The sequence below is a fragment of the Equus asinus genome, chromosome 28, assembly GCF_041296235.1.
Source record: "Equus asinus isolate D_3611 breed Donkey chromosome 28, EquAss-T2T_v2, whole genome shotgun sequence".
NCBI classification, from domain to species: Eukaryota; Metazoa; Chordata; class Mammalia; order Perissodactyla; family Equidae; genus Equus; species Equus asinus.
Genome location: NC_091817.1, coordinates 39,827,357 through 39,841,867, shown reverse-complemented (window position 1 = coordinate 39,841,867; position 14,511 = coordinate 39,827,357). Strand labels below are relative to the sequence as shown.

The window sequence follows — 14,511 nt, the reverse complement described above, 5'->3', positions numbered from 1 at the left end:
GATGACTACATGTATGATTCATACACGTATTAATCTGGATTTTAAAATCCCAGATCTAATACAGGCTGTGTAATCCTGGACAAAATTCTTAATTTCTCTAAGGTTCGCTTTTCCCCATGACAGAAGACTTGAAACTCCCAAGCGTACACCACTCTTGAGTGGCTCAGGCAAGGCCCACCCAAGAGTCACAATAACTCAGTACAGACGGTGTAGACATACAGGCTGGCTGGTTGCACACAAACCTCCCGGCCTAGTGTAATTGAAGAATTAAAGTCAATTTGATTAAATACATTCCCATAAATCACTCACATCCAAGCCATTTCGGGGTTATTTTAGGTAATCTATGAGAGTATTTTTCCATTAAGTTTATTATTTTTTTCTCTTTTATCCAAAATTCTACAATGGCAATTTTACACTGAATCCTGTCATATGGTTTTACCATATGTGTTTATGTTTGAGTTTAAATCATGTTGGCTTCCAGCACTGCTATTTCAACTGTGCATCTGAAAAAAGGAGGCTGACTAAACACGTGGACAGTGTGCTTACTCCAAGAGATAGCAAATGAAGTCACAGCGAAAAGAATGCTCCATAGGGTGCCAGATCAACGTTAAGCGGGGGAGGGGATCTGAATTATCATCCGGCACACGGCAGCAGAGAACTCAAAGGAACCAGTAGCTCAGCAGTCACTTGCGAAGGGACCTTATGAGTGGTGCTTGAGTTTCCATAAAACAGCATCCATAGTCTTGTTAAACCAATCTAGAATTTACATACTAGATTGAATGGGTATTCAGTATGTGCTACTGGGAAAATTGCTTAATATTTCTAAGACTCTATTAGACGGGTGATTTTTAGGATCAAATTAGAATGTCTATAAAAACTGAATCTGACACAGAATAAATTCTCAGTAACTGTTAGCTATTATTATACTGTGATTAATAAATATTTTGCAAGGTGGATGCTCTGAAAAGGCAGAGAATATAATCATAAACAAGAACCATTTTGAAGTTTGTTTTGCTAATTGTGCCTCATGTGGCATGGACTTTGCTAAACGCTATGACCCAAAGACAAATAAGACGGACTGTTAGGTTCTACCTTCCAGAATCTCAGTTTGGGGTGGGATTTTTTTTTTTAAGGATGGGTGTTATTCAAGCGTGATAGTTGTGAATGCAGGAGCTACCACAGAACAAGAGCAGCTACACTGGATTCCTGAAGCCAAGAAGCCAGCAGTAAGTTGGGCAGATGGTGAGCAGTAAGCCGCCCATGGCTCATCTCTGTGATTCAACAACTGGAGGGAAACGACCATGAGCTTGAGTTCTGGAGTCTGGCTGACTGGGCTGCAAACCCGGCTCTGTCACTTCCTATTTGTGTGGCTTGAGCAAGTCAACCTCTCTAAGTTTTGGCTTACTTATTTGCAAAGTGGGGAAATGGAGTAGTTATCGAATAACACTTATCTGGACTTTTTTTTCAATTATACATTAACTGCTTAATATGGTACCACACATATAATAAAGTCTCAAGAAAAAACTTTCCTATTTCTAGAATTATAAAATTAACACTATTACTATTAGTGCTATCGCTATTAGTACTACTATTGATATTAATACTACTATCCTTCTATAGGTCCTGGTGGGAACAGAAGGTTTGGCAATCACGTTTGATGGTGGAGGTAGGCACTGGGAACATCACTAAGCATGCAAAGAGACCCATGCATCTTTATAACACGGCTTCTCTGACACAGTGTAGACAACTTCAGCAAGTTGCTTGCCCTCTTTATGCCATCCCTTCCTCTTATGTAAATAAAGTGAACCAGAACCTAATTTTACTTATATCACAAAGTGAGTTACATGGCATATTATTTTTAGGCTAGAGAGAAAAGCATTCTTTGGTCTCCTAACACATGATTAATTATACTAAATCAAAAACTCTCTCATTAAATTCAGGGAATTCAAATTAAACATCATCAAATATGTGTGAAAAAAGCTTCAGTGGCTGAAAAATAAAAGTTTACTAGAGGAATAATGATGTAGTGGACAGTCCTGGGTTCTTTTCCAGATTCTTCCGAGTACTAGTTGTGAGATGTTGGGCAAATTACTGAACTCTCCAAACTCAGACTGCTCATCTGATAACTGTAGATCATATTAACTAGCTCATTGTTCTATAATGAAAGAGCATGTAACAGGATGGTGTGGCTTGAGGTGGGCCATCAATAACTCTTAGGTCCCTGCCCCACAAAAAGATATAATAAAATGCTTCATTAAGAGGAGACTAAGTGAAATCTGTGGTTTCTATCTTTTCTATGTGAAAGTATTTCAAACATATTTTATTTCTGGCAGAGGTCTTTACCTTTTCTATTAATTTATGCGGAGGGCACAGCACGTCTCTAAGTGAGTTACATGGCATATTATTTTTAGGCTAGAGAGAAAAACATTCTTTGGTCTCCTAACATATGATTAATTATACTAAATCAAAAACTCTCTCTTATTAAATTCAGAGAATCCAAATGAAACATCATCAAATATAGTCCATGGGGGAAAAGCCCTAATATTTGAAAGTTAGGATCTAGTCGATAATATTAGGTTTGGATAAATGCATTCACATATCTCTACAGACGTATTTCTGTATCTTTCTCTATATTGACCTATCTATCTATAGAATGCTTCCATTTCTGATTCAAAATACAAAAGCTGAACACTAAAGTCAATATTGGCATGTACGGGCACAAAAAAAACAGCTTTCCAGAAAAATCATTCCTGTTTTTATATCTCTTTACATAGCTATAAAGTCAATTTCAGGGTGCAGTTTGGCTTTTAAAACATCTCTTTTGATATCCATTTCAGTGTGTTCGGTAAACACACACTTACGATATGCGCATCCAAACGCCTCAATCCGCATTCCGATTCTGCCCTTGGGGTTCCACTCTAAAGGGAGGAAGCGCAGAAACCTGGCTTTGATGGAAGGCTGGAGTCTATAGTACACAACGCTGTCTGCATTTGCATTTCCTGAAAAACCCTAGAAGAAAAGGGAAAGAATTCAATGTATCTGGAGAACGTCTATTTCACTTTGTCAGCAGTAACACTGATGAGCCATGTCTGATTTGCTTTTTTACTATAAAACGGCTACCTTCTTTAAGAAAATCATATGAACAGTTAACATCGTAATGTCGCTCCATCCAGGGAAGTTACTATTGCCCAAACTTTTCTTTATATTGAGTAGTTTAAATTCCACCATCCCCATTAAGCCAGGTTTCAACTATGATAGCTTCGATAAAGATTGTTTCTATCAAATGTAGAGTGAACTTAAAAGTTGTCAACTTGTGAACATCGCAAAACATTGATAAAATCTTCTTGCAGTATTTAAACACTAGGATCTGATTCAGCAAAGAAGTTGCTCACATCACTGATGAATGAGAAAATTCACGACCTGTTTCTGTTGTTTCATTTCCTCATCTTACTCATTAACATAAACAAAAGGATCCCCCAACATTCAAGTCAGGACCACACTCTGATGACAGGTTGTTAAACCTCATGGCACTGCTGGATGTGCCCATTAAAAATGGTTAAGGGAAATTGGAAGCAATAATAATTTGGAAAGATCTGTAATTAGACTCATAGACTCTAAAATTTAAAAGCTAGAAAGACGATGGGAATGATGCTAAGCTAGCACAGTCAAATTGCAGAGAGGAAATTAAAGGTCAGAAAGGTGAAAAAAAGAAAAGTATCTGGTGTTTGTAAAACGATCATATGGTAAGACCAGGAGCTATATTCCTTCCACAATATCAAGATGCCTCTACCTAACACACAACTCACTTGCAAACCTGCAAACCCCACATCCTATGGCACCTAGCAGCTAAATAGCTTTTATTTCCTCTTACGTGACATACTGTGAGGCTTCATGTATGAAAAAATTAGCATGAAGCAGAAGTTGTTCTCAATAATTTATATTTAATTTTTATTTCTTCTTTTTCTCCTCCGTCCCTCCCTCCTCCTCCCTTTTCCCCTTCTTCTCTCCTCCTCCTCTTTTCCCTCCTTCTCCTCCTCCTCCTTCTTTTTTTAACTGTAACAATGCAGAAAAAAAATAAAGGATAATGCCACTACCATGAGCGGATCAACGGATGAGGTCAACCTCGTGTCGATTATCCAAGGCGAAGGCAAACGCATTAGGAATACCAATCCCCAGGGAGTCTGTCATTTGCCTTCTTTTCTTCCTACTTCACAAATATCCCTCTCTTGGTAGTTACCAAAATATTTTCTAATACATTAAAAAAAAAGAGTTGGGTGATTCATAGTCAAGTTAATTTGATTTGATTCCCCTTATTAATCAATTCTCTACCTCCTGCCCCCTCCCCACCAGTACCCCATGCACCCATTTTCAGGCTCACACACCACAGGTAGTTCTATCATGGCACCTCCAAATTATAACCAAAATCTGGGCATCTCTCTTCATCTCATCTATGACCACCCAGTTCAGCAAAGCTGTACCTCACCAGAACTACCTCAATGGCCTCTTCCTCATCTTTTTAATGCGTCTGTTCTCTGTCACCTTTCCCATCTACATCCCTGATCTCTTCCCCTCTGAGCCGTCAGTAGGACTTTTAAAGGTGAATTTAATCATGTCACGCCGACTGCTTCCTTTACCATTTAGAACAAAATCCACCCTCCTTATCAGACATACATCAGTCTTTGGCACATCCTCCATGATGTTTTAACCATACTGGGTGTCCTTGAACAAGCCCAGCTCAGTCCTGCTTCCGGCCTTTGCACCAGCTGTTCATTCTACTCTGAAAGTTCTTCCCTCAAGATCTTTGCACAACCAGCTCCTCTTGTCATTTCAGGCCTTGGCCAAAATATTACCACCTAAGACAGGCTCTTTCTGATCACAGCTTCTAAAGTAGCGTACCTGGCACTCCTGCCTCTTGTCTTCCTGTTTAGTTTTCTTCATATTACTCATTATTTTGGGCGTCTCCTTTTGTTTGATGATTATTTATTTATCTCATCCCTCTAGAAGACAAGCTCCATTAAAGCAGGACCTTTACTACCTTCCATCACAGTACCTAGAACACGGCTTGGCTCAAATTAATTCTCAATAAAGTATTTGTTGGATGCGTCTGTTTGGGACAGACTGGACTTACAAACAAAACAAAACAAAATTCAACAGGTTTCTTGATTACAGGATCTCTCAGAGCATGTCAAATGTGCATGTGCAAGTGTGCCTGGATCTCCCATGACAAGGACAGTTATCCAGCATGTTTCAAACATATTAGGCCCATACTCCTGGCTAATGTTTCCTAGGACATAAATAGGAGAACACTGTTTAATTCCACAGATATTTGGACTCTGATAACCAGACCCTTCTAGAAAGTTCCATTCTATTCCACTAGTCAAAATTCCATATCCTGGACGTGGTATGTATGTATGTATGTATGTATGTGCGTGTGTGTGTGTGTGTATTTACAGGCTCTCCAAATCAAGGTAACGCACATCCAGGGATGAGAACCTGGTCTATAAACATTCAATCCTCATCACATCTTCTTATACTTCTATTTTCCTGGGTGTCACTGGTGGGCTAATACAAGCCCTAATTACGATTTCTTGTGGAGAACAGCTGGAAGATGAATTACATAACCTTCCAAAATATCTTCCATTTTTTCAAAATTAATGTTAAGTTCATGGATTTAGATAGATGCCACTATGATGGTCTCAGCATTATATGAGATTAGGAGAAAAGATGCACAGTGACAGTGGCAACAGACAGGTAAGTGGCATGGGGACACATACAAGTGGCAATCTTTCACATTTTACCTGATCAACTTATCAGTTATTTGAATTTTGAGAACATAAAGAAGAAATATAAGGTACTTAGTTTGCGTAAGTAATAAAAATATCTTGGCACAGTCAAAATTTTAAGCTTTTATTTCTTACAAAGGATGAGGGAAATTGTGAGCTGGGGGATATGGGACTTTCATTCAACATATTTCAGTCATACCTGAATTTTTTTAATGAGCACGTATTAATTTTATAATAATTAGTAAAATAAAGTAAGACATAGAAATAGGAAGTGTAGACAGTGACAGAGCAGGCAGAAACATCATTTAGCAGCACCCTGGGCACCTTAATACTTTCTAATATCAATGTCATTGGGAAAATATACACCATTACTATTTTTTTATTTTATTTGAGGAAGATTAGCCCTGAGCTAACATCTGTCTCCAATTCTCCTCTTTTTGCTGAGGAAGACTGGCCCTGAGCTAATATCTGTGCCCATCTTCCTCTACTTTATATGTGGGACGCCTACCACAGCATGGCTTGCCAAGCGGTGCCATGTCTGCACCCGGGATCCGAACCAGCGAACCCTGGGCCGTCAAAGCAGAATGTGCACACTTAACCACTATGCCACTGGGCCGGCCCCAGCACCATTACTAGTCAGTAAATATATGTGACTGAACAACAATATTTGTATTGTTCTGCTCCACTAGTTGAAATATTTTTAATACATACGATAAAAAAGGTTCTGCTTTGGAATTCTATATTTAATGGGAGTTTTTTTCAGAATGTTTGTGAATGAGCCATGGGATTGATGTTACATTACCTTATAAATGAAAAATCCAGTGCATATTATCAGGCTTCAAACGTATTTCCTTTGCCTAGGAAACCTTCCTCAATTTCCCATGAAGACTTTTTTCGTACCATCACAATTCATAAAGAAATGCATAGATTTAAATATCTCTTTCTCTTTTCTAAAAAAATAATTTTATGCCATAAATGTTTATTTACGTCTTCCCTGATATGATAGATTCTGAACTTTAGTGTATGTCAGAATTACTGGAGGTGCTGTTTGCAAATGCAGATTTCTAGATCCGGCACCTCACGCGCTACATCTGTGGGTGAGGCCCTGGAATCTGCATTTCTAATGCAAGCCAAGCTGATTTGTGCTTTTGCTCTTCAGCTTGTTCTTTGAACATTCTTCTGGTTTGTGGATATCATGTGCTCTCTTTCCCTCCCTATATTATCTCAAAACTTTTCACAGAGGGAGAATATTTCAGAAGAAGGCTTCACTAGGGCTAACTTGCAAAGAGAGAAATAAGCAGCATATGTGTTCTGTGCTGTCAATCTAAATGTCTTGATCGCGAAAGTTTGTGCCTCAGCGTCAGACACAGCAGAAATGTATTATATGCCTTTCATATTTGCATCAACCCTGTGAATTAGTCATTTATGTTCCCACTTTAAAACTGAGAATAATGAAAATTACAAAGGTTATATGCCTAAAGCCACACAGTCAGAAATAGGTAAAGTAAGAATTTAATTCCAGGCTTTTCTGACTGCAAAGCCCATAATTTAGCTAAGCCATCAAAAGGCCTCATACTAACAAAACATGAAAGTAAACAACTCACCCTAGAGGAAAGTTGATATTTTATCTGAGGCTTTTTTTCCTTTTTCTTATAATTTATATTTAAAAATCTTTGACACATTTGAGAGGAATGCAACTTAGATTATTGCTGAACTGGGACACAGCTCTACCAGCTGACTTTTATAGACAAAAGGATTGTTCTATTAAACTTTACATTTTGTCAAAACTACTGGAGTAGAAGAAAAATAAAAGACAAATATTCTATAATCAATAAGACTCTTGCATATAAACGGTCACGTCCTAGTAGATACAGAATGTAAAGGAATATGCCATTATATCATCAAATATATGAAATATCTACAAGTAAAATTAAGGTGATGTGTCTTATGAGATAAAAATCAAAAAGCCTTAATTGCATTTTTCTTTTCTTTGAGACTTGATGATTTTCAAACTCAATGAGGTGGTTTAGAAATGTATTCTAACCAAGATAATTTATGGAATTAATGAATTAAAGTTTTTCACAGGATTGTAAGTATTTCCATAATGATTCTAAAGTTTATGAAGAGGTGTAACAGCATTAATTTCTTTTTCAAATATTAATTCAGCAATTCATCTATAAAAACCAAGATGTATAAAGAGAGATGCCCATATGGCAGTTCATAAGGGGCTCCAAAACATTACCGCAATAAATCAGAAATACGGGACCCGTTACATGTGGTTATATAGCAGAGTCTGTAACTCTGTATAAATTTGTCCAGCTCCCACCAAAATAAACAGCAACGGTAGTAGAAACTCAACACAACAAACAGGCAAACACAAAAATCCCTGACCTGTTTTATTATGAGAATTCATGTAACTTACATGTGATCTATTTCCAAGTACAACTCACTTGACATAGTCAGCTGACATGCAGACACTAAATATATCAGAGCGACATGCTGTCTAATAGAAATCAGCTCTTTATTTTATGCTGTTAGTTATAAATCTTTACCAAATATGCCTCCCCAGAGATTATCTGTTCTAAAAAAGTGCAAAAGAAAAGCAAAGAAAAATAAGAACTAAGTGGGAACTTTGCTAACATAAACTCAAATAAAAATAACTTTAAAACATGTTGAGCAAGATGTTGTAAATATATCTACAAAAGTTGATTCTATCTTTTTGTGTGTGTGTGGCCATAATAGCTAATAACATAGTGACATTTCAGTTGTACATTATTATTTGTCATACACCATATAAGTATGCCCTTTCACCCCTTGTGCCCACCCTCCACCCAGCTTCCCCCGGTAACCGCTAATTTGTTCTCTTTGTCCGCAAGTTCATTTATATTCCGCATATGAGTGAAATCATATGGTGTTTGTCTTTCTCTGTCTGGCTTATTTCGCTTAACATGATGCCCTCAAGGTTCACCCATGTGGTTGATTCTCTCTTAAGTGTGGATCTAATTCATTTATTGTAATAGAGAAAGAGCAATGAGAGTACAGAAATGAAAATTAGAAAGTCAAGTTTTGTTCTGTGTATATAATAAATCTCAATTTTCAAAATAAGAGTATAGAATTTTATTAATATAAAATCAATTTCTACCACTCCTCTCAGAAAATATTCAATATCTTTAAAAAATTTACTTGAAGGGATATCAAATTATTAACAATAGTTCAGTGAGGTTCCATGTGTCAGGCATTACATTAGAATCTGTGGGGACACAAAGTTGTAAATATACTATTTAGGCCCTTTTAGCATAGAAGGATTTGAATTCTCAAGACAGAAAGGTCAAATGGAAAGTAAAAGCACGTAAAAGCTACAACCTTCACTGTAGACCATAACTATTGTTGAAACACAGCAATAAATCGTTTTATGGAAGATACATGGACAGGTCATTAAGCTTAAATTTATATTGGGGTAATATATGTACAATTTTGTGGAAGACTAAAAATTTATTGACGTGAACAATAACTTTAAACTAAAAAATAAGCATAATATGGTAGTGGTAGACCAGGAAGTTCTGAACAACTCTCCTGCTAAAAAAAAAAAGCTATATAAAGTGAAAAACAGGGAATGAAGCAATAAAAGACAATAAAATATGAAATGACCAAGATCTGGGAGGAGAAACCCAAAGAGGTTAGCCCTACCTTTGAGGCCCTTTTCTCTTGACAGGTGACTAAAGGGCTCCTGAAGAGGAGAAAGTGAGACACTGAGAACCTGGGCAGATCTTCTAACAACTTCACAGAGTTAGAGACAAAATTTTAGTTCTAGATCCCTTGAGGATAGGAATATCCTATAAGTTTCCACAGGTTTTGTGTCAGAACTTTGAGGATCTACAACTTAGGATAAAGAGTAAGTCAGAGAGAGACAACTCCTCACAGAGATTCAAATTCACCTTCCCATCTTTCCAGTCTGTGAAATTATATTAAGATGGTCAGAGACATCTAATGCTCCCTGCTCCCTGCAGAAGCAAATAGTAAGATATCCTTCTAGGTCACAAAGAATTTGTTCAATTTTTCATATACAATGTCCAACGCACAATAGAAAGCAATAACACAGCAGCGAAAATTTCTCAAAGGGAAATTTATAGTCTTGGATACACACACATATTAGTAAATAGGAAAGGCATCAGCGCTATATTTAAAGAGCTTGGAAATTATCACACTACTTTATACAACAAGAAAACTGGACAAACTGAAAATCAATGACTTCCTTTAGACCCATCAGAAAACTGAGGTTACATGGTGCTATGGACTGAACTGTGTCCCTCCAAAATTCCTATGTTGAAGCCCTAACCCCTAGGTCACGGTATTTGGAGATGGAGCCTCTGGGAGATCAATGGTTGAGATGAAGTCATCAGGGCAGGGCCCCCATGATGGGATTAATGTCATTACAAGAAGAGGAAGAGAGACGAGAGCTCCCTCTCACTCCACCAGGTGAGGACACAGCAAGAAGGCTAATGTCTACAAGCCAGGAAGTGGTTGTATCAGCTGGTAGCTTGAATTAGCTGGCACCTCATCCTGGACTTCCCAAATTCCAGAACCAAAAGAAATGAATGTCTGTTGCTTAAGTCACCCAGTCTATGGTATTTTGTTAGAGCAGCCTGAGATGACTAAAACACATGGCAAACCACCACTCTGAAATTGGAGAGACAAGACTATGCAAAGAGCCAGAACTGAGATCTGTCTCCCTAGATCAGAAGCCACCGGTGCCACAAACTGATAGGGATGCTTATACAGTAATACTGATCAATTGATGGAGGCTGAGTGTAGACCAGCATGAGCATGAGAAACGCCTGAGGACCACAGTCTTAGAGGGCCCCCACATTTCTGGAGGCTCTACATCCAGGAACCCTTCCATGCTCTCTGTGAAGATCAGAAAGATTCACTCTTAGCTCTGGCAGGGAGAGGAGAAGGTAATTATTGTGAATTACTCTCAGAATGTTCTTCATAACAAAGGCCTACTGTCCAGGTGGAAAGACTTTGCCAGAGCCTTATCCAAATTAGGGAAGGACATTCCTCCCACTCCAGTTTCCCTAGTCTTCCTGTCCCACCTTAGGGAGAAAATAGTCAACAGGAGTCAGAGCTTCAAGGATATAAATTGGAAACTCAGTGGCCAGGAAAAGAAGTAAGAAACAGGGGAGGAACAAACGACACCACTGGAGAAGCACTTGTGCAGGTCACAGTTCCAGGACACAAGCCCACTAGAAACACTAACATTTAATTGGAATATTATAGAATGCTCTCATTCCCTCACATCATACTATCACACCAACAGGACTCTTGTATAATAATACTGGATAACAACTGAGAGAACTGCAAAATGCAGACCATCTCTGAAGAGAGTCCCAAAGTCAAGAGGAATGGCAAAAATAAGGGTACTAGAGGCCGATGTGGTGGCGCAGATCCCAGATGCAGACATGGCACCACTTGGCAAGCCATGCTGTGGTAGGTATCCCACATATAAAGTAGAGGAAGATGGGCACAGATGTTAGCTCAGGGCCACTCTTCCTCAGCAAAAAAGAGGAGGATTAGCAGCAGATGTTAGCTCAGCGCTAATCTTCCTCAAAAAAAACAAGGGTACGGGGCTGGCCCCGTGGCCGAGTGGTTAAGCTCGCGCCCTCTGCTGCAGGCGGCCCAGTGTTTCGTTAGTTCGAATCCTGGGCGCGGACATGGCACTGCTCATCAGACCACGCTGAGGCAGCGTCCCACATGCCACAACTAGAAGAACCCACAACGAAGAATACACAACTATGTACCGGGGGGCTTTGGGGAGAAAAAGGAAAAAATAAAATCTTAAAAAAAAAAAAAAAAGGTACTAGACGAACTTGAAGCCTTTGACACCTATAGCACCTATAGCAAACACTAAACACAGCTCGATTAAATACAGCTAAATACACTAAATACAGCTCAATAGCCAGATTAATATAAACCCTCACACAAATGACCTATTACTCAGTTCCCGTTACTAAATACAACATGTCCAGATTTCAACCAAAAATTGCAAGGCATGCCAAAAGCCAAGAAAAAACACAGTCTGCAGAGACAAAACAATCATCAGAACCAGATCACGTATGCCACAGATGTTGGAATTATCAGATGAGGAATTTAAAACAGCCGTGATTAATATACTAAGGCTTCTAAAGGGAAAAGTGGACAACATGCAAGAACAGATGGGTAATGTAAACGGAGAGATGAAAACTCTAAGAAAGAACCAAAGGGAAATACAGAAATCAAAAACCTGTGACAGAAATGAGGAACGTCTTTGATGGCACGTCAATAGATTCAACATAGCCAAGGAAAGAATCAGTGAGCCTGAAGACAAGAAAATGCAAGCTTTCCAAACTATAATGCAAAAGAAATAGGCAGAAGAGAGTATTCAAGAACTGTGGGATAATTACAAAAGTTGTAACATGTACATAAGTGGAATACGAAAAGGTAAATAATGAGAGAATGGAGCAGAAGAAATATTTGAAGTAATAATGGTCAATGACTTTCCAAAATTAATGACAGACACCAAACTATAAATCCAGGAAGTTCAAAGAATAACAAGCAGGTTAGAAATAAAAATAAAAATAATATTGAGCCATATCATATTCAAACTGCAGAAAACCAAAGATAAAGGGAACACTTTGAAAGAAGCCAGAGAAAAACAAATACCGTACGTATAGAAGAACAAGGATGAGAATTACATTGGACTTCTCATCAGAAAACATGCAAGCAAGAAGAGAGTCAAGTGAAATATTTAAAGTGTTGAAAGAAGTAAAAATAAACTTAGAATTCTATATCTGGAGAAATTATCCATCAAAAGTTAAGGAGAAATAATGACTTTCTCAGACAAAAACTGATGAAATTTCACTGCTAGGAGATGTGCTCTGTAAAAAATATTTAAAACAAGTTCTTCAGACAAAAGGAAAATGATATAGATCAGAAACTTAGATCTACATAAAGAAAGGGAGAGAATTTGAGAAGGAATAAAAGAAGGGAAGATAAAATAATTTATTTTTCTTATTCTTACAAGATAACTGTTTAAAGAAATAATAGTAAGAATATATTAAGTGATTACAGCATATGGATAAATTAAATGAATGACAAATGTTGCAAGGGATGGGAGGGAGGAATTGGGAATAAATACTCTGTTATAAGATACCTGCACTATTTATTAAGTACTATAATGTTATTTAAAGATGGGCTTAGATTAGTTAAGAGCAGTCACTAAACATTCTTTTAAGTATAATCAATATGGAAAGAGAAGAGATAAAATAGAATCAGACAAAATGCTCAATTAAAATCAGATAAGGCATTAAAAAGAGGGAGCAAGAAACAAAAGGCAAATGCAACAAATAGAAAACATTTATAAACATGGTAGATATTAGCCCAAACATAGCAATAATCACTAAAAGAGAGTGATCTAAATACCTTTAAAAGACAGAGACCATCAGAATATAAAGAATGACCAGACCCAATTATATGTTATCTACAAGAAATCCACTTCAAATATAAAGACTAAGATAGACTAAAAGTAAAGAGATGGAGAAATATATACCATGCTAATGTGAAAAATCCAGAAATAGCAAAATTAAAGCCAGCAGATCAATAAAATAGTGATTAGTAAGTGCTTACTGAGCATATAAGAACAGTTCAAGAACTAGGACCTTTCAAACCAAAACTGATATGAAGCTCAGAGGCATGACATCACAGGATGGCTTATAGAGTGAAAATGAGGATGTGGTTTAACCATTACGATGACTAGTTATTACAATGGGGTTTCCAGATGGCAGAGGATTGGTTATAAGTTATTATACCATTTTTAGGAGGATAACAAGTTTCTTTTATGATTATCCAAGGCATTTACAAAAAAAATAGTTGTTTCGCTTATGTTCACGAAACAAACTAGATTTAGTTTTACTCACGTGGCTTAAATAGTTTTGCCTTCTCAAGGAATTTTCAAGTTTGGTTTTCATTTTGTATTTTACTTTAACATTAACTAATCTACATAGAGCTGGAATAGACATATTAATTTCAGACAAAGCTTCCTGCAGAAGAAGGAAGATTATCAGAGCTCAATAGGCACATTGCATAACGACAAAGTGATCAGTTTTCCAAGATGGTATAACAATCCTCTACGTGTATGCACCCAACAAAAGAGTCAAAATACATGAGGCAAACACTGATAGAACTGCAAGGAGAAACAGACAAATCTATTGTTATAGTTGGAGTAATTGATATATGAAGGAGGCAGAAAAACAGTAAGAATATAGAAGACCTGTATATCACAATAATTAACTGGATCTAACTGACCTTTTAGAATATCCATCCAATAACAGCAGAAATAGTCTTCTCAAGCTCATATGAAACATTCGCCAAGACAGGCTGCATTATGGTCCCTAAAACACACCCTCACAAACTTAGAAGAACATGAATCACACATGCTCTCAAATCACAATGGGATTAAATTAGAATCACAAAGATAGCTAGAACGTTTCAAAATATTGGGAAATAACCCAACAGTTAAAGCAGAAGTCACAAGGGAAATTTTAAAAACTCGAGCTAAACAAAAATGAAAATATAATTTATCAAAATTTGTGGAATTCAGCAGCATTTACAGCATTAAAGGTGTATATCAGAAAAAAAGTAAAGATATAAATAAATAATCTAAGTTTCCAACTTAGGAACTAGAGAACGTAGA

General features: G+C 37.3%; 1 protein-coding gene across 2 annotated transcripts in view; it reads right to left on the bottom strand.

Moving 5' to 3' along the window:
• CNTNAP4 (contactin associated protein family member 4) overlaps positions 1–14,511 on the bottom strand; it is a 243,903-nt gene that overhangs the window by 110,246 nt on the left and 119,146 nt on the right. For both annotated transcript variants that reach the window (XM_014846907.3, XM_070500547.1), the window contains exon 4: positions 2,862–3,009. In XM_014846907.3, the coding sequence (XP_014702393.3) occupies positions 2,862–3,009 (148 nt within the window). The remainder of the gene's footprint in view (positions 1–2,861; positions 3,010–14,511) is intronic.